The sequence below is a fragment of the Syngnathus leptorhynchus genome, chromosome 13 (assembly GCF_054491065.1).
Source record: "Syngnathus leptorhynchus isolate UIUO chromosome 13, UIUO_Slep, whole genome shotgun sequence".
Taxonomy (NCBI): Eukaryota; Metazoa; Chordata; class Actinopteri; order Syngnathiformes; family Syngnathidae; genus Syngnathus; species Syngnathus leptorhynchus.
The window spans coordinates 5468090-5487475 of record NC_141207.1 but is presented as its reverse complement, the minus strand read 5'-3'; the positions used below and the strand labels follow the sequence as shown (position 1 = coordinate 5487475).

Sequence of the window (19386 nt, the reverse complement as noted above, 5' to 3'; positions counted from 1 at the left end):
CGTAATTGAGCTTTTTATAGCAAACGTTTCCTTTTCAATGCTCCTAAACAACATCAAGTAGTTGAACCTCTCATGTGATGCGATGTCATCAGTTGTATTCAAGCTCGATCGAGGTTGACAGTACTCATTCATCATAAACACGTTTAATTACTGAAGAGGCCCTCCATGTACGACACGTGACAGGCAGCCCCACTAAAACGTTAATGACACCGAATTCAAGATGAAATCCTGTAGGGGACGTGATAGTGATTTAGGCTCTTCAATTCACCGCTACGTGCTAACATAAGGCCGTGATAGCAATCACTCCCGTTTGTCACACACGGGAATTCAACAGAAATGTGCGGCAGAGACATTTCATTGGTGGAGATGTAAAAAATGACTTTAGGAGATTACTGTGTGGATGATGCCACCATGTTGTGGCGCAGCCCGAGATAGGATGGAGGAATCGGGGCAAGGGCCACCAGGCTGGAGAGTGTTTTGGGCACAAGAGTGAAAACAGGGGACCTTTTGATGAGAACCAGAGAGGCCAGGTCAGGGGTAGGACGAGGAGACTGGGACTTTGGCTGCCAGGCAAATCCTGGCTTTCCTTCAATTCCTCTTCCAGCACCCTTCTGCCCCTCGCTCCCCGATGCCTCAGGCTGTGGCCAAACAGCGAGGCAGGTGTCCAGCTGATCTAACACCCCCGCAAGGGAGGAACTTTAGTGCAGCCGTCACTGTAGCTGCACAAATTGAAGTGTCATCTCTAGAGTGAAGATGCTCACCAGTTTTCTGCATGCGTTGGTGCAGATTTTGGGATTCAGCCAGTGGACTAATGTCCTCAGCTAAGGAGAATGTAAATCTTGGGAGTGATTGTGTATTTGTGTGCAATGTGTGTGTCTGTGAGTGGAAGATACAGTGGATTTGAATAGATCACTGCAGCTCTTCATTGTCCTTCTTGGTCATCCTTGAAGAGATTGGTGGTGATGTTTAGACACTTCTCAAATAGCGAATACATACGTGGCGCTACAAAAATGAGAAAGATTATGGCCACAGAAAATGTCAAAAATACACTACAAGAATCAAGTCATTTTTTTGAGAGGAAAACAAATTTCAAATGTAATGTGATCAGAATAAAAATGACATTTTATGTGATATATATGTGAATAAGTAAAATCAATATTGCATGCAAATATAGCAAAATTGTTATCATTCATAAACAAACAAAGATAAAATACGGAAAGTCACTTTAGGTGAATCCAGTGATAACATTTAGTAACAAAATTGTAATATAAAGAGATATAAAAGTGTCATTTTATGATAATGGTGTGTGATGACAAATTGTCAGAATTGTATTCTGACAATTTATTCTCTATAAAGTTTTTATGAAAGTAGATTAATCTTACTAAAAAATATCTGGTAAAAATATGAGAAAAAATATATACAAAATGTAATTTTTCAAGAATATCCTCATTTTAGAATTTAAAAAAAAGCTGTCATGATTCAACAATTTACTTCTTAGTGCGGCACAAATCTTCCATCGTAATACCTCAAATACAAATCTTGAGCAAACCCAAATGAGCTATTGATAGAGACCTATTAGACCCCCTGGGCAATCTGCCGCATCCTGTCATGGCGTGACCTTCGACCCTATGCAAGTATGTGCTGATTACCCAGGAGCCGTGAGAGGGTGTTGGAAAACGGCATCGATTTCGCTCAAAGCCTGAATCGTCACAAGGAAGAAGAAAAACGGCAGTGGGAGACGAGCCAAAGTTAAATGAAAAATTGCTTAGATACACATCTCGCGTCTTCTGGAACATTTATTATTCCGAGTCGCACAGATTGAAGAGAGGCAGAGGAAAAGAATCCATTTGGTAAAGTAGATGCTGATCGATGGGACTGGAGGCAGGGCCGGTGAGAGTGCAACAAAGGAATGGGCTCGTCCGCGTGTGCGTGTGTGTATGTTTGTGTGTTTGCATATCCCAGATTACTTTCGCCATGACATTTTTTTTTGGGAGTTCACATTGATAAAGTTAAAAGGACAAGAAGAAAAGCATGAGAGAAATGTAAATATCATCAAATGCATAAAAAAAAGCACAAGCAAGAACTAAATTTGGTTCTTTGTTTGTTTTCACTATAATAGGAACTTGATCATCACAATCATTGTTTGGACCATTTTTTAATCAATTCCACACAATGTAAAACATGGTTTCTCCATATTCCTGTTCTTGGAAAAAAAAAAAAATGTCCAGCATAAGGAAATAACAATATCAGACATAAGATGGTGAGATAAAAAGTCTATCGAGTCAGATGGTCGCTTACACCCTGGCTCCATTTTGTAACTGCCAAGCAGCGTGTCTGTCAGCGGAACGCTTCTGCAGCATCCTGTCTACTCTGCATTCTCCTCAACCTCCATTCTTTTCCCCCGGCCAAGTCGGGCTACATCGATTGTCTGAGCTTTGCGAAAGCTAAAACAGAGGCGGTGAAGGGGAGCTCGCACTGGCTCAGCACTCTCCGTAGCACAGCGGCGCTCCATTGCCGTAAAAGCCGCAGTGGCGTGACAAAGGTCAAAATGAGATGAGACGACTCGGGAAATTGTTCACGTAACCGTCCTGAGTGAAATATAGTTAGCAGAGAGTATTGCATTACAAGAGCGCTTTGGGAAAAAAAATGGATTCATAAACAGTAAAGCAAAGATAAGTTTGTTCCATTAGTATTTTTGGACCGCTAGACAAATACAAATGTACAGACGCTTCCTTAGCTGGAGGCAGACTGCAGCACCCAGACAAGCAGTCCAAGGAGACAGGAAGCACTTTTGTGGCATCAAATATTAATGGCCCTATAGAGCGTATTGATTATATAATAGGTTTTCCCGGCATTTGAGCACAGGCTGAAATGTACTCCCTGAATAATTGAAAATGTATCCATGAGCGGATTTCCATCTAAATGGTTGCTGAATGTAAATTGCACCTTTATTTGTGATTTGATCCAAAAGATGCATGCGAGGAGGGTGTGAATATGATGGATGAATTTGCATGCTGGTGTGTTTTGTTTGTTTTTTTAGCCAATGATTGGCTATTGTGGCTGGGCTGATATTGTGGCTTCACATACATCTGCTTGCTGCTTGTTACACACGATGAGCACGCGTGTAGACGCTGTGATGACGCCGCACTGTCTGCTTGTCGCGGCACGCCTCGCCTCACCGCGCTGATGTGCTATGTGAAGCGACAGCTTTGCAGAATGGGTGGAAGAATAAAAAAAAAATGCTTTTGATGTTCACCTTTGTCTAACGTTTTCTTCTTTCAGGCTTCATGTTTAATAGATGGTCGTTTGAAAATGTAGGGTTTGTAGTACAGTTTGGGTTTGGAATTGTTGATTACAAGATTTGATCATGATTGGATGTTTGAGCCAAGCTATTGTTTTATCCTTTGCGACGAGAAATGCCCAGCCGATATCGGCAGTTGTATTTTTTTTAATATACCTGAATAAAAACCTAGAAAATATGACAGTGGAACCTCCAATATGAATTCAGCTGAGATTAAAATATATTTAGGACCATTTCACGTCACATAACATCGCATAAAATCAGCCTATTGGGAGAGACTTGACTAATTTGACGTTTTGCTTCTAATGTAATATTAGAGAGAAGAACAATGTTTACTTATATACGTTTAAATCATTAAAAATGGATGTAGTTTAGTGTCTCTTGCTAGGTGCTAACTAGTTGTTGTTTGTCATTTGTTCTCAAAGGTAGTTTGATGTTAATTAACTTCTTTTGACACTTGTGTGATAGTTATCAAGAATCCCAAGATGTCAAACTTCAAGTCAGATTCTGCAAAGTATTTGGTCTAAATAGAAATCTGTTGATGAGCTTCCACTGTTCAAACATCACGCTCATTTGTTTCTTTGCAGAAATGCTCTCCATGTCTTGCAAACCCATCCAAATGAATCCATTGACATATTTTGGTCTTGACTTGACTAAAACAAAAGTGGCTCAATCCTTTATTTTCTGACCTATTTGTCCCTGTGGCTCCTCCTTCATTTTTTGACACTTCTTTCTCCCTTGGACCTCCATTACGCATTCTCCAGCAGGTTTACAAGAAACATTGACAAGAGAACGTGTGCAGTCGAGTCTCGCTCTCTCTCTGACCTCATCTCTCTTCTTTCTTTGAAGCATGGGGAGTACCATCCACATTGCTCATCTTTTTCTTTTTGCTTCTTGCCTCCAACTGATCGCCCGCTGCCTCTCCTCATCCCTCTGAAGGAGTAAATGAAAGCAGAGGTCATCCCGCCTCCCTTTGCCTCTCCTACTAAATTGGCTGCTAGTGGCATCCATTGCTGTAGGCGTTAATGCCCCCACCAGTCGGCCTTGCTCCTGGAGAGCCGCCGAACAGACTTCCTGCTCATTTGTGACATTTCTGTGTCTTCAACCGTAGGCTTGTTTACCCGTGGATAGCAAGAGGGAAACCCTCATTATATACTCATAAACCCAAGGTCGTGGTGGGGACCACACCAATCTGCTGGTTGTTGTTGTTTATTTGTTTGTTTGTTTTATTTCTCTTGTGGAGCAACCAATGCCACTGAGGCAATATAGTTGGGTGTATTTTTGACAACTGACTACTGAGCCATTTTTGTTTTAGTGGTTGACATAGTACTTTGTGAGTTGCCATATACCCCCCCCCCCCCCCCCACCCCACCTGTCTCTTCCTCTCACTTCCTGCCATCAAAAGAACAACACATCCCAAATGTTACCCTAAACAAAGTGCAAAGTGAGTGTATGATGCTGACGGTGGGCTGTGCATCCCTCCCTCCTTCCCTCCCCCCTCCCTCCATGTGCTCCGCTCCATAGGGGTCGACAGAGACACAGTGGCGTCAGGCAGAGCTCCCGCAGCTCCAGGGCTGGGCCGAGAAGGGATTGCTGACACAGCCAAAGATGGTAAGGAGACTACTGCTGCTGCCAAATGGATGGGCCTGGCTAATTTACACAACCATCAAGTAATATGATCTGATGTTGTCTTGTGTTTACACAATTACCCGTCAGGAGTAATAATGGTGATTGAAACTAGAGCGTGGATGGATGGATGGATGGATGGATGGATGGATGGATGGATGGATGGATGGATGGATGGATGGATGGATGGATGGATGGATGGATGGATGGATGGATGGATGGATGGATGGATGGATGGATGGATGGATGGATGGATGGATATATTTGAGTCTCAGGAGGGCTTAGCCAAAGTGTGAAATCACGCAACCAAGTCAATCTTTTATGTGTCTGTTTTTAAAACATGTTTGTGAGCAAGTCTGAATTTTGCAAAATGCATCATCTCAATTGAGCCGCTTCTACACGGAATAAAGATCTGACATGTTTAAGCCCCTGTTGGACTCAACTGTCAGAAACACAATGTCAAAGCCGCATTTCGTCTTGTTGGCTCCACAGAATAGCAGTAGTTAACATTGTTGGCTTCCAATTATAAGCAGAGAATTGATCTTTCGGTAAAGTTGTCAACACTGCGGGTGATGTTTAACACTGCTAATTGACAAGTGTAATATTGCAGCTTGGCGATCAAGTGCTGGCTCGGTGACAAACTGATGACTTCTCGCAGGAAAATGCAATCCTTGCTGGTGGCTTTTTTTATTTAAAACTCAACACAGCTCAACACTTTTCCCCTGAAAACAGGCTCATTTCAACAAGACCAAAATAGGGTGTGTGAAGTGTACTTTTATTGTTTCCTGCTCCAGTAAAAAAAAAAAAACTACTCGAAAAAATTGGAAGCAGAGAAGATTGTAACAGTCAGCAGGATGTGCACTGACTTCTATCCAAAGCTCTAAGCTCCAATGTGGGTGATGAGGAGCAGCCAGCGTGTTCTCTACTACAATGAAGTGACATGCTAAGGAGCACACATGCTGGTGGGCATAAAAATGCAGGGACGAACAAGTCCGCTCAGGCTCTGCTGGTCCCCGCTAATTAGAGCCAACCATTTTGGTGGCCAAACTTCTCAAAAAAAGTGTCCCATCGAGTTGAAAGGCTGAGATAGACTGGAGCAACTCAGCGGGGAATGCAAACACATTTAGATCATAATAAGGCCCTCTTCAGTCAACTGTGTTATGTTTACATTCTGTTCTGTCTTTCTCCAATTCTTAGACACACACACACACCGTCACTCACATTGCGGCTGTCTTTGTTTGTGGTAGAGGCGAAGGAGAGAAGGATACTGTCAAAAGAACAATTTGCATGCAGCTCTCAATTTGAGAGCTTTTAGTCATCTCCTCGTCTGCCCCCCCCTCCCCTTTATTTTTTGCTGTGGGTTCAGGCCCATTGTTCTCTCCTGTTTTGTGGGCTTCCGTGTGTGTGTGTGTGTGTGTGTGTTTGTGTGCGTGCGTGGATGAAAATGCCTCACTGTGGGAATGATGGTGTGTTAGTATGGATGTGTGTTTGTGTATCCTGAGAGGATGGTAGTCGTTGCAAGGTTAACATTCTCAATGAAAATAAATACAATTCTTTATGTATTTGTGAATAGGTGGTTTGTTGACGCAATGTAAACAATCGTTTTTGTCTCAGTTGTGATTATGTTGATTTAAAAAAAAAAAACACACAAATATTCTGTTCAAGTGTGATAAAATGTAAATGATAAAATTGAATGCAAGGTCTGTGTCATATCTGTGGACAACAGAATTCATTTGAATATATACATAAATAATAGTAACTTTAAATAGTAAAATAGATGTATTACATTTTCAAGTCTTTATAATATAAAAGATGGGTATACAGGGTTACTGTAGAGTGCAATTCCGGTTTTGGCCTTCAAGCTTCGAGTTAAATCACAACTTTATAAATGAATTGATGACACTGTTTTTTAAGTATATAATTAGCACACTTTATTTATTTTTTATTTTTTATTTTTTTCCAGGGTGGGGGTGGTTATTCCAGAAATAGAAATAAAGTGGGTCTTTTACTCTCTATTTCCAAATTCAGGCTACCTGTGTGTATTTTAGAATTGTTAAAAATAGATGCACGCCTGAATGAGTAAACAGGGGCACCATCGCACTAATGACGATAACAATGATTTGGAAGCCGCTAAAATTCTCATTGCATTTTAGTTTGTGTTTTAGCATGGCACTAATTTTTTTTTAAATGATACAGACTGTCGCTAGCAATTATTCCATGAAATGGCTGAATTTCGTAAGCTTCTTAATTTGGGAACCCCTGCCTCCCTATTTGTCTCGTGAAGTATATATTCTGAATTGTCTCCCTCAAACACTTTATTTACAAATCGTATGCAAATGTATGACTCCACCCCTTACTCCCGGAGTATAATATCCGACGACAGGTGACAAATCTATTTCAAAACACATCAGAAGGCACACTGGTGTGTGCAGGCAACCTACATCTTCTTCCTGCAGTTTCTGATTCTCACTCCTCCCCCCTTATTTTTTTTTTATCTTATTTTCACCCACTTATGCAAGCGCACAGTTCCTCGGAGAACACTTTGATCCTGAGATGCTCTTCAAAACCTGAGAAGAACTTTTCTGTGCCAGAGGAGTAGCATCAGCGGTAGTTTAATGCAGGATTTGGCTAAAGGGGTGCCCCAGTTACTAAAATCTAGAAGACTTTTTAACTTGATACACCTTTGAATGACAATCCTCAGGTTTGGTCTAGATTACGTAATAGAAGTGAAGTTCTCATGGAAAAGTTGGGTAGTTTTTTTGAGCAAAATGCATTGAAGATATATTTTCTCTATCAGGTTTTTGAGCTGTAGATCCTGGTTATTTAAAAAAATCTGAAATGAATCTGTATGTAAATAAAACGTTAAGATTGAATAGTAGTGAGCTGTAGATAAATCCAACTGTAAGAAGCTAATCGGTGGAATTTTGCTTATTTGGTCAACTGGAGAAAAACATTAATGTGCTAAATAACAACTGAGTGCAATTTTTGAATCAGCATGCCAATTTCGGTTTTAATTAGCATCGAAATTTAATTCAGCTTTTTTCTTTAATATTCCCCCAAATGTAATAGGTAGATAAACGGCATGTTAATACTGAGAAGACACCACAGGATGGCAAACAGATTTCAGATTTTTTTTGAGAGGGGTGTAAATATTTTTTGATGATTTAAAGCCATAATTTCGACTGAGTCCATCTCATTTTTTCTCATTCTCTCCTCTTCCTCAGATCATCAGTAACATGGAGGCTCCGGTGACAAACGGACCAAGCGGAGGAGGCAACACAGCCAACGGGCCCACCACCAACAGCCGCGGCTGCCCCTCGCCCATGCAAACCGGACCAACAAACGACGACAGCAAGACCAACCTCATTGTCAACTACCTGCCACAGAACATGACCCAGGAGGAGTTCCGCAGCCTCTTCGGTAGCATCGGAGAAATCGAATCCTGCAAATTGGTTCGCGACAAGATCACAGGTACGCCGTTAAAGACTTACAAGTCCATTACATCTAGTTTCATCACAAGCTTTAAAAGTAGCTTTGCATTTGCTCCATAAAACAGTAAAGACACTGTTGACACAGCCGACAGCTGCGTGGTGCCTCTTGTAACATCTCTGCACTCGCTGTGGTTTCCAGCTCTGCGACTTAGCAATGCAGCAAAGTGGCACATGTTCTCCGAAGATGTTAGAATTAAACAGAACCTCCTGCCGCTGTAATCTCACGCTGGTGGCGGTGTGGGTGGCCGTGCGGCAGATGGATCACGGAGGGTGGGGCGGCTGCGTCTCTTGGATAATGCTCGATAATGGCTTTCATTTTAGATCCTACTTACTGACACTCCTCTTTTGATAATCTCATTAAAAAGCAAACAGGCAGCAGGAAACTGGGAAGAGAGCAGACGGACAAACAAGACATCAACACTGGAAGAAATATGTGTAGTGTTGACAAAAGCTCTGGATTTGATTTCCCGGAAAGAGGAGTTTTGGGAGTGAGGAGAAATGTGGCCAGTGACCAGAGAAGTCAAAGCCAACTTTCGACGATACCCTTTTATTCCTCTTCAGAGTCATTTCCCTCTTTTGTAATAATAGGCCACAAAATGGAGTCACTCAGATAATGGAGGCTGTTGTATACCAAAATAACACTGTGATCCTATCATCATCATCACCATGGTCTCCCTCCGCCCGATTTTCCTCCTAGGTGTGATTTTCCTAACGGATGTAAATTCAATCGTCATGGACCTGCTCCAGTACGAGCCTAGTTTACGTTAGATTGCTAGCATAGCGTAGATATTTCCTCACGTCTATCAATCTCAATCTTCCGATGTGCCATTTGATCATTTTAATTTGACTCCATCTATCTCGGAGATGTTCAGCAGGATACTAGATGCGGCCCCGCCTTCCTCTTTACGGGTTCCTGTCAGCTTTGTGGATGGCAGCGTGGCGTGAGGCCTGGCTAGCTGGGCGGAGACTTGAGCACCTGTCACAGCGGTTGACTTGAAACAGTTTGAAAAGCTACCTCTGGGTGTCTGGCTTGTTCCCCGTACTTGTTCTTCCTGCTTACCTGCTGCTTGTGTCTGCATAGTGGTGCTCTCATAACACGGCAGGGACACGGAGGTTAATCTTTTATTTAATGCTACCTTACACGCAGCCCACACAATTTAAGCTGCAGGCGTTCACCTGTGAATGGGCTATGTTTCCGCTTACTTTTAATGCAAATATGTAACAAAAAGCGTGTCATTGTTTGAATGAAGTGTGCGGACTATGGTGGCTTTTCCAGTTGAAGAGAAAAGGACGTGATGCTTTGACACACTGTCAAGGTATAGTGATACTTTTTAAGCTAGCTGTCTAGTGAAAAAAAAATAAAACCTTTCTATTTCATTATACAATTGAAAAGAAAACCGTTTCGCAAGCTGGAACCGATTTATTTTTTTTTATACAGGGAGCAATTTATGCCACATTGTTTTTATGCCAACATGAAGGATAGCATCCTTAAGCCCGTTTAATGAAGCCGACTTGTTTTGCCTACTACTGTAGTCACCTTCAACGTATCACATTTATACCAGGAATCTGTTGAACTGATGCAAATCGTAATGACACTGTAGCAAGCCAAGCAGATGTTGGCTATGAAAAATAAATAGACTGTGATGTCAGCTGGAATCGTTCAAGACGGAGCTCCTCCGCTGACAGGCGGCCTGTGAAAACCTGCCGCCAACACAATTCTCATGCACAAAAACATTTCAGGTATACTGGATTTAAATCGTTAGTTTAAGCCCTGTAAGTTGTTGACAGGGAAACACGATTGTTTCCTTTTGTTTACTTTAGGATAGCATTGTTCTTGTAACCAGCGATCTTCAGAGACTTTACACAAGGTCCAATAATAAGTAGGAAAACGATTCAGATCATGGTTTACAGTTGTGTGAGCCAAACAGAAATTTCAAGTTGAGGGGAAGCGTTTTATTGTTGTCATGTGACTTAGTGGATTCTCAAAAATTGTGCACGTATGCATATATTTTCTTCGGAAATGTGCCATCCTATGTGGCGCACAAGTAGCAGAGATGAAAGATTGTCCATTTAAGTTGCCCATCTCTGTTCTTTGCTGACAAAACATTTCAAGATTGTGACCCCCCGCCGCCCCCCTCAGCATTTAAGTTGCCCATCTCCGCTCTATGCTGACAAAACATTTCAAGTTTGAAATCCCTCCCAAAACTATTGTGCGGAAGATCTGGTACAGGTCTCCTATCTCCCATTCATCTGATCCTGAAATGGACTGAAGGGTAAAGAAAGCGTGAACGAGGCTGACAGGGAAGCGGATGAAAAAGGATCTTGACGTCTCCGAAAGCCAGGTATTAAAAGACCTGCCAGGCTCAGAAGTGCAGACACAAGCAGGCAGACACGCATTAAAGTTTCAGAATCCCGCGTCCCAGGAACGTCCTGTCTCGCTCCTTTTAGCGAGCACCCCTCCCAAGTCTCCCTCCCCCCCCGCGTCTCCTTAGGTCCCAGAATTGGACATGCTGAAAGCTCGCTCGGCTGCACTGCCCCTCCCGTGACCCTCATTTCAGGCCATCTCTGTCCCTTCTTGTTCCTCTCTGAGTGCCCTTTACATGGAACACAGAGGATGTGACTGTCCCCTGTGTTGGCGTCCTGTCTGAAGAATGAATGTGCCTCGGGGTTGGTTTCCTCACCCGCCGTCCCTCTGGGTACGTCGCACCTGAGGAGGAAAAAGCCAGCCGGTCCCCCCCCCCCCTAGCTGAGGCCTTGCTCTCCTCTCTCAGCTCTCCTCAGATGGAGTCCAAGTAGGTGAAGAGGTCCAGGTTGTGCAAGGTTGACGTAACGAGGTTATCCAAGACTCAAAGGGGCTCCTCCGTCTGCCGTCAGCTTGCCTTCTAGCCCACACACTCCAGGCTGCGGTCCACTGGCTGCCAGCTCAGGGAGCCACCGTGCGGGGGCGGTTTACCTTTCTGCTTGTTTGTCCCTCAGCTCTTTGCATGTCGGTAGAAGCTAGGCCTTGGGAACGGCGAGTGGGAGCCTCCTGACTGCAACATTGGCTGCTACCTTGGCAACCCAGGAGGGAAAGACGTGTTGAATGAGTGAGTGGGAGATAGATCCACTGTAGATATGCGTGCGCGGGGGTTGCGTGCGGCTCTGTTTATGAATTTCGCTATTTAAGCCGCCGACTATTATTTAACGCCTGATTGTTTTCATGGTGTCTTTGTGCAACTTTACTCAATTGTCTCTTCCCATTGTTTACGTTGCTAACCCTCTTTAACTCTTCAGAGAGACCGCGACCTCCATAATCGAATTGCATGACAGTGTAAACGCAACTTTTAGAAATCATTTTAAATTTCAGGCAGATTCTTAAATGGAATAATTTAGAGGCAAGATCATGTGACATTGCATCAGCACAGGACCACTTTCTTAATATTGTCATTTTATTGATAACAATGATGCCACAATAGGAAGGAACCTCGAAGAGCATTCCTGGATTTTTCTGATTTGTCATGAATTTGGAAACTATTTTTTTGGAAACATTTTATAATCATGGAGATATAAAAGACATTGTCCATTTTAACTAAGTCACACAACGTTGCCTTTGTCACAGAAAGATAATGGCGGGGTTTTTTTTTTTTTTTCAAAGACAAGTGCGAGTCCTTCCAGTTGATTTTTGATGGCTAACCATCTATTTCCAAAGAAGCGGTAATAACATTACAATGGAACAACGTCAAATAAAATGTTCTTCATGCTAGCGAAGCACTCCATATCAAAGAGTGCACTGTGAGCGCCTGATGATGGAAGTCGATGAGAATGCTTTCATGTAAGCAACGACGGCTCTTATCGTCACAAAGTACACCAACAACAAAAAAGGACAAAATAATGGCTGTCAACCTTGTCCACATGAACATTACAGAACATGACCCTCACTGCACTCTTGCAAACCTGGAAAATATCTGCCACACGCCATACATTGATAATGACTATATTTATCTATACATGTACATTCATATATTTTAGCATGGTGTTTTTATTCATGTGACTTTTCATCTCCAGCCATGCCGCTTTGCAGATATCCACAGAGATAATGGCTTTGTCGCATGAGCCGCTCTCAAAATAGCAGCACTTTTTGCCTTTGCGTGCCAAACTGCAAACATGTTTGTGCTTCTGCCTAAAGAGCGCTGAATTAACACCCTCGTCTTCTTCACGATAGTGCATCGACTAGAAGTGATAAAGCAGTGCACTGTCATTGTGGCAAACACCCATTACTATATCATATATATTATAGTACCATTTTTTGGGGGGGGGGGGGGGGGGGCAGAAACTTGTGGAAATTCATCTCTGGATGATTATATCATTGCCAAGTGGATTGTTAGGCTTCACAAGATTCCAATTAAGTTGCATTATAAGATTGACATAATTTTCATTAAGAAGGCACCTTTTATTACTGCTGCGCATTTCCACGAGTCGCTAGAAGAAACAGTGCAACTGGCACAGCAAGCAAGCCATGGTGAAATGGAGGAAAAATGAATATCTAACCTCATTAAAAGGACATTAGGAAGAGCAATGCATCATTTGGTTTTCTTGGTTTTAATTGACAATTAAAATATATAAGTTAGTGTTTCCATTAAGATAATTTATCAGTGAAAAGACAATTCTTTTGTGAGCTAGAACCACATTAGAGCTTATTCATCTTGCATCTTAATGGCTTCTCCATTCGATGTCACATGCTGTACTTAATGAAATTATTTTTTTTTTGCCGTAATTAGCATTAACCAATATGCTCATGCTGAGTATGTGAGTTTTATAATTGGTTCTCTGGATAAGTGTTTTTTTTTTTTTTGCCTGCCTAACAATATGACAGACAGTATAACCTTCTGTTTTCTGTCCATTAAATCGACCCGTACACAATTACAAGCATGTCAATACATCTCACCTGTTGCTTGATGGCTTTGGATTGGCCCCTATGGGAACTGAATGTAATTTCAATCCATCGCTCCGTTTTACAGTATACACAGCTTCACATTTGCAGGCTGGACTCTGAATTTCAATCACGGTGCATGGAATGGTAATTGAAGTTAGGGCTAAACTACCAATAACCCCTAATTAATAGTAATTTCACAACTCATTGACTGAATCGCCATTCATTTGCACATCCGTCACTCCTGGCTCAGTTGCCTTGTCACTATTTTACTGTTACTGCCGAAATTCTTACGACATCATAATTAATTAACAATAGATTATGACTCACGCGGACCTTTTGATTAGCGACACGTGACCCATCTTTAAAAGATTTTCAAGATACTAGCCGTCGTCTATTACAGTGGTGATGAAGCTCTTCTTTTGTGGAAACATGACCATATTATACTGCCCCCTGCAGGAAGTGGAGGTTAATTAATCATTATAGACAAATTGTGTCATTCTTTATATTCTGTTACATGTGATTGCTGATTTTGAAAAGTTCAATATTGCAGAGTTAAACTTGGAATTGAAGGCACGGGATACGATTTATCCTTTATTTGGATAAATAAAACAATATTTCTCGATATTTTGGTTATCATGTCAGATTGAATGATCCATTTAAAATCCGAGTCAACATCTGATTAGCCTCTGTCTGAGTGAAGCATAAAGCATAAAGGGCTGATCCTGCAGCAGTGTCATTATGATTCTATGCACAGGCATTTATTTATTTGTTTATTTGAGTGGGGGGGGGCACGTATTAGTATGCATGTAGACGAAGGAAAACGACTGGACGTGTGCCTTCTACTCTCTTTGTTGTTATCTATCTAATAGTTTAGTAACAGCCTCCCCTCCAGGCACACCATGACTCATTGACTGCCATGCATTCTGGCCCTCACCATCCTGCTGTGAGGACACACTTTCTTGCTTGTGTTTGTTTATGTGTGCTTCTGTCATTGGTTGATTAAGTATGTGCCTATGTGTGTGTATATCTGCCAGTCTATTGCGTTGGCGTTGGCGCTCCCACCCACCCATCCTCAAAGCAGGCAGTCTGTTGGTTGTTCCCTGCTGTTAGGTCCTCTATAGCAGCAGGGAAGTGGTGGGTGGAATCCCCTCCTGGGTTTTTCCTGGTGTGGAAAACAGATGTATGCCTCTGTCTTGGCTCATCTACATGCTTACCTGGGAAGTGATGGACGCCAGAAGGTCTATGTACCACCCTCTTCCCTGAAGGCCTCCCCCAGCCTTGCTAAAAAGGAAGTAAGCATGGGTAGTTAGCAATAATGATGCCAGCCTTTGCACATCAACTTACAAAGTATGTAGAGTTAACTTTTATACCTTCACCAAGCCCAGACAAACTGAATTTAGATCAGAACAAAAATGTGAGGCCCTATAGATTGGATTTGAAGTGGCACTATTTTTTTGCGTTGAGGGTAAAATGCTCGGAATCGGATTTCCTCAGATCGATATGAATCGAACGTAGAAAGAACACCAGTATTTATTTTTTTTATATCTCGAGAAGCCGGCATCGGAATAGGCATATGTCGGAAAGTCGATAGTGACTATAAGGACACTAAATGTACACTGGTAGCGTTCATCGCTAGTTGGCCTAGTTTGGCCGCTTGAATGGCTTCATGAGCGCTAAGAGTCTCGGTACCATTAAGTACCTGGCTGTCAGCTCCCCCTCTAGACTGCCCTACACGAGTGCTCTTCAGCAGAACACTTAATTTCCAGCTAACCTTCTGGTAACAGCGCTTGTCAAACCTCACATTTCTTGCTGAAGATGATGGGAAGAGGGTGAGAAAGTGGCAGGCAAGGGCAAAACAGATGGTGAAAGCTTGACTGGAGTGTAGCAAGCAATTGATGCATCACTAGTCATATGCACTCATGGGACCAGCACTTTGAGCTATTTCTCTAGTGGTCTTGCTTTAGGTCAAAGAGGTGATACTGAAGAAACGCAGTCACACAAAAATATTTTTCACAATACAAACGGTTTCATATACAGGATTGTAGAAGAGTTGAAACTTGATTTTATTATTTATGCCATTTTAAAATGGATGTCACCACAGTGCAGTGGAAACTTGTTTTGTTACATTGAGCTACTGCTACAGATATAAATCGACATGCTCACAAAGCTAACATCGATGCGCTATCGGATTTAAAGAAACTCTCTCCCATGCTAACCTGGCCTAAACGTCTCCTTGTGCATTGGTATGACGGGAAAGTCGCCCCTGCCAACATGGCCTCCCCATTGACCCGCCTTGTCGCCCGCTCTAGTCTGCTATAAAGTCTGTTTATCTATCTAGTTGCTTTTATCTGACATTCCAGAAAAAGTCGAATCGCATGAAGGTGGAAAAAGGAGCTCAGTGACTTCGATATTTGTCTACTTCCCTAAAGTCAAGAATTCTATTGTAGAATATATTTGCTATCAAGCGGGCAAGTTCAACGAGTATTTTATTCTGGCTCACTGACTAAAATCCATCTCACAAAACTCCTTCACCTGAATATATGTGATTGAAAAGCACCTTTTTATTAAACGAGTGAAGCCATGCGGGGAAATTGTTTGTTTAGTTATATTTAAAGTGCCAAAGTTAACACCTGATGTCAGCTGCGAGGAGGAGGAGGAGATGGAAGAGCGGCCGGCTAGTTATAAATAGCAGTAGTCTCTCCAGGATGTCTGCCTTTTAATTAACAATAGAGAGCCTCGATAATCCGCAGTTAATCCAGAAGAAAAGAGGGAGGAGAGCAGAGAAGAGAAAAATCATCATCTTTTTGATGTTAGAACTACGAGTCCCTCCTGGCCCCTTCAATGCACACTGCTGATACCCACAGCCCAAATGTATTTATTCTGCGAAACAGCCGCACTCTATATTTTGCCATTCACTTTGTCTGCGACTAACTGCTGTCTGTTCCCATTAACATGAATATCCGCACGCTGCCCTTCTCCGCACCGACGGGGATGCGTTGCGCTCGTGTCGGTGGATCGGGGCTGTTTGAGGAAAACAAGCCGAGTGAAGATCCCTGATGGCTGCGGGCGTCTGCTTTAAGTCCAGCGCCTGTTGAAAGGCTTGATCTGTACGGGGGAGACGTCAGGCTTGCTTCACACTCAAATGCAATCTGCTGCTGAGGACACTTTACAGCTGCTCTAAAGAGAGCCAAATATGCCCTCAAATACATTTAGTGTCACGCTTTAATTGCTGTGTGGCTTGCTTGAGAGATGTGACTTGTTCCTGATGCTTCACCAGTCATCCATCCTGATGTTCTGGATCGCTACCAAGTCTTGACGGAAGATGTATGTTGTGATTAGTTTGTTATTTTGGGGCTACTTGCTATCTCTATTTTTTAAAAGTGAGGACAATTTGCAATTTTAGTATTGACTCAATGTCTTAATGGGCCAAATGTAATTACACTGCGAACCAAATTTGGCCCGTAGGCCAGAGTTTGACAAATAAAGAATGGTGATCTGAACCGAGAATCAATGTAGCATTTTCACTTTATAAACCAAATATATATATCTATATATATGATAAACATGTTCTCTTGCTGAGATCTCAGCTAATTTTCCTGGAATGAACTTCATCCATATCAATTTGGTCTTTTTCTACTTGGTGATGACTATAAATGGAGATGTCATTGAAAGTCTAACAACTTATTTTTCCTTCTTCGCTCAGGTCAGAGTCTGGGCTACGGCTTTGTCAACTACATCGATCCAAAAGACGCGGAGAAAGCCATCAACACGTTAAACGGACTCCGACTTCAGACCAAAACGATCAAGGTAACAGTCAAAGCCGGTGTTTTCATAAAAAGAAATGTCGATATCGCTCCATTTCACACATTGGAGTCTTTCACAATAGAGTATCAATATTAATTATCATTGGCAAAATATCCTAATGTTATTCTAATCCAACCTACTTTTCAAGTCAAGTGTTTTATTTATTGTGTATTTTTAAGAAAAACAATGTCTGTTTGAAAATTACTATTTACAAATGTGGAGGGGAAAAAAACAAACATTCTCTTCCCAAAGCCAATTTGGGTTGTCGTTGGTAGCTGAGTGCGAGGGAAGGATGTTATTAACATGCATGAGGCTCGGAAATAATTGACAAAAACAACAACAAAGTAAAAAAGCTGACATGAGTTTTACTTTCCAGATGTCAGTTTGTCATGTTGAAATTACTGAGACGTTCCTGGGAGATAATAAAATGTCATCATCCGTTTTTTCAAATATATAAAGCCTCTTTCTTATTATATTTTGATGCAACGCTTGATGTAAAGTGTCAAAGTGCTAACCGAGACACATCTCATCAAATGCACTCCGTAGTTTGTGTTTGTTTTTGTATTTTCATTTCCTCCACTGTATTTCCCACAGCGGCTCCGTGCCTGAGCTGCTCGCTTTCAAGAAGACCAGTAATCTGTGGCTCCGGGGTAATCCCTGGATCCACATCGCTGTCAAACTGTTCTAATCTGATCCAATCTAATCAAATTCATCACATCTAATCTGATGTAATCTAATGTAATAGGATGGGATTAGCCCACAGTTGTGAAAACCCTCGGAGAATCCCCCGCTCTCTCCTGCAGATGCGCTCTGTTTGGCCCGGGTTCAGTACCGTGGCCTGCCTCTGGCTGAACCGCTGCCAAAGAGACACAATTATATGTGATGTGTCCGTGTGTGTGTGTGTGTGTGTGTGTGTGTGTGTGTGTGTGTGTGTGTGTGTGTGTGTGTGTGTGTGTGTGTGTGTGTGTGTGTGTGTGTGTGTGTGTGTGTGTGTGTGTGTGTGTGTGTGTGTGTGTGTGTGTGTGTGTTGAGCTATTGGATCGTGCGTGCATGCTTCTGTTCGGTCGGATCCATGACGACGTGTTTGTCTGTCATCCATATGTAGGACATTTGCATATATTTGCATATCAGATCCACCACAACTGCTCCACCTTCATTATTGCTTTTAGCGCCAAATGATAAAATAGCAACGATTCTTGTGTAAAACCGCCATTGAAAAAAAAACTTGCCCTTTCCACCCGGAGCTTTATTTGCTCACCGCCATCTCTCGTGTTTTTTTTTTTTTTTTTCCTTACTAATGTGGTCAAATGATTGGATGACGAGTTTCTTTCAACCGCCGCATTCAGTCTTCGACATTGTTAAATATACCGGGCCAGTCATAACATTAGGACCGTTTACGCAATATTCTTCCATTATATGGTCTGCTTTGACTGACAGTGACAGAGAGGTATAAATGGAACAATGTTTCATTTTGCTGTAATGCTTTGTGTTACACAAGCAAACCTCATCATAATCAAAGATGTTCCTAAAATGTTGATTTCTCTGTAATTGAGGTTACAAAAATGAATCAAAATAAATCACTACTTCTATAACTTATAAATGGCCACACCCTTTCTTCAAATGAAAGGCAACAAAAAATCTCAAACTCTTTCTGTCCATATTTTTGCTCTTTATCGTGATATTTGACTTATTTGGCAACATGTGATTTTGTAATCTTGTTTGGCGGCCAGTGGCGGTACGCTTTGAACTTGAAAAGCCGCTAAAAGAAAATTGGCATTTGATTGTCAATTGATTAAATCAATTCGTCACGAAGCCCGAAATGGGAGTAACGTGACTTTTACTTCTTTTCTCTGACAATTTAAGTGTCTCTAAAGCAAATTGGGTCAATTCAAAGCCAGTGCTTTCTTTCTACAATGAAGGTTGCCACATTTGTAGTTTTTTTTTTTTCAGGGACATTTAAGACAAAATGTACGCATCCTCAGGCAATGTGTAGTGCCTTGGATTTTTTTTTTTTGGCTTTCTCCATCTTGACACCTCCAATGTTGTCAGTCTGCGATCCCGCTCCCCGACTGAGGTGTGAGGGGAAGCGGCATGCCAAAGGTGGCGGAATCTCCCTGTGACACACATCGTTTCAAACACATCCAAACGCCGTGTGCCTGTGCGTACGTTAATCTTAACGCTTTGACTTTTTCCAACTTTTCCACACACACACATATGCGGCGCAGTTTTTACACAATAGCGCTCACAGCTTG

General features: G+C 42.1%; 1 protein-coding gene across 7 annotated transcripts in view; it reads left to right on the top strand.

Moving 5' to 3' along the window:
* Positions 1-19386, top strand: part of elavl4 (ELAV like neuron-specific RNA binding protein 4) — a 64461-nt gene that overhangs the window by 22214 nt on the left and 22861 nt on the right. For 6 of the 7 annotated variants that reach the window (XM_085928086.1, XM_085928083.1, XM_085928085.1 and 3 more), the window contains 3 exons: positions 4826-4912; positions 8152-8398; positions 17034-17137. In XM_085928086.1, the coding sequence (XP_085784212.1) occupies positions 4910-4912; positions 8152-8398; positions 17034-17137 (354 nt within the window). In that variant the 5' untranslated portion in view covers positions 4826-4909. The remainder of the gene's footprint in view (positions 1-4825; positions 4913-8151; positions 8399-17033; positions 17138-19386) is intronic. The other variant, XM_085928084.1, reaches the window with a different exon arrangement.